The 1,791-nt window shown below is 42.5% G+C and overlaps 1 protein-coding gene across 1 annotated transcript; it reads left to right on the top strand.

Moving 5' to 3' along the window:
- Positions 1–353: 353 nt before the first annotated feature.
- On the top strand, positions 354–1,529 carry LOC139450722 (uncharacterized). Its single transcript, XM_071232524.1, has one exon. The coding sequence runs from the start codon at positions 689–691 to the stop codon at positions 1,481–1,483; it is 795 nt and encodes a 264-aa protein (XP_071088625.1). The 5' UTR covers positions 354–688; the 3' UTR covers positions 1,484–1,529.
- The last annotated feature ends 262 nt before the right edge of the window (positions 1,530–1,791 follow it).

Raw genomic sequence — 1,791 nt, 5'->3', positions numbered from 1 at the left:
CATCAGTATTCCAGCTATATGACGGCGGTCTGTAAAATAATCGAGTCTAGACCAGACAATCCAGTAACAGCATCGATCCACGTAATTGAGACCGATAACATGCATCAACCAGTCAGCAAACCTGATCACCCGATCCCGTTAGTCGCCTTATACAACAAGCGTAGTCGCCTTTAACGGCAAGCATGGGTTGCTGAAGACCTATTCTACCCCGGTATCTTAGATCCATGCATTAGCTCCAGCTGTATAACGAAAAACGTGTTATCGCCGTAAGTAGCTTATTCCCCGTCCTGTTTTATTTTTGCGGATGATTTAAAGCAATATAAAAATGTTATGTAAAGGCGGCACTGTCACCCAGTTGTCTCAATCGCCCTAATTCATTGTGCAGAGTTGCGTCCCCTAGACGAGCAAGAAATATATGATCGTTGGTTTGAAAAACAAATACGCCCTGACTATTTGTTTGTAGATTTGTTGACACAATACCACTGATTTGGGCTTTCGTCAAAATTGAAAACGCATAAGACCCGCGTCAAGGTCTTTCCTCCCACATCAATGTGACATGCCGTGATGTAACTAAAGTATTGTACAGAGTGGCGTAAACCAAAACCTTTACTGGTATATTTCATCAACTGATCTTTTAGTTACTATATTTATTGATATTTTATCATTTATATCATTATATTTTAGTGTTATGTTTATAGAGTGTACATCATTCTGTTTGTGCTTTCAGGAATTTTTCAAGATGAGCAATCATATGTCTGAACTCGAGACCCATGTTTCCGCCTGGACATGGGTAAATCACATCAAGCCGTATTACGAAACATACAGATTCGGAGATTTTGAGTTCCAGGTAGATTTAGAAAAGGTGGACTTTCTCTGCGAGAAACCCACATTCAAGTACAGGAAGAGTCCAATGTTAGACCCAAAGGTAGTGTTTAAGTCTCAGTACAAAAACGACACTGACGAAGCTCAGGAAATGACCATCCGCGTCCAGCGTACGACATCGGCTACGGCAAGAATCAGGATGAAGCATGGCTTCACGGCCGACAACGGAGTTGGCATCAAGCTCCGCGCACCACCGGAAGTAGACAGTGCGTTCGGCGGATACCTGCCCATCAAGACGGAGGAGACGAGTGACCTCTGTCACAGCATGACCTGGAAGTACAACTCCAAGATCACAGCCGCTCCTCGGAAGACAACAGTGGCCAAGTTCGAGGTCAACGAAGAGAGATTGGTCTGTGACTTCTCCACGTACGTAAGTCTGAAGGGGAAGGTCAAGGTGACGGTTGTTCACAAGAGCTCAGGCACTACTATTAAAACCATCAAGGAAAGCATCAGAACGATCATCGATGAATATCTACCGAATGCAACTCCGTATGATCCACAAGAGAACATAGTTTGGATTGGCGCTCAGGAAGCAAGATGGCCGTTTCGAGGTGACATAACCTTCAACTATGGAATATCCCAAAACGAGGTTGTTGAGTGAACTTCTTGGTTAACAGACTCACCTGCATAAAGCATATTGTGTATAATGTAATCTCGGATTTTAAAATGGTATCAGCAGACAGAAAGACATTCCACTAACTACACCTCGTTCTAATAATAGTCTTGAACCGAAGATAACAAAGCTTGAACTTAATTCAAAGCAGGCTGCAAGATTACGTGGAACTGAATTGTTTGATAGACATTACTCAGAAGTTGACGGATGACCATGTATAAACACATTATGGATGACAACGTCAAGGATTGTTTACACACTTTGTTAATGACTGTGATGTTTATTGCGTCTGTTTA

The sequence above is a fragment of the Haliotis cracherodii genome, unplaced genomic scaffold (assembly GCF_022045235.1).
Source record: "Haliotis cracherodii isolate W230 unplaced genomic scaffold, xgHalCrac1.p SCAF_8, whole genome shotgun sequence".
Lineage (NCBI taxonomy): Eukaryota > Metazoa > Mollusca > Gastropoda > Lepetellida > Haliotidae > Haliotis > Haliotis cracherodii.
The sequence above is the reverse complement of the archived record's forward strand: the minus strand, read 5'-3'. Positions and strand labels throughout refer to the sequence as shown.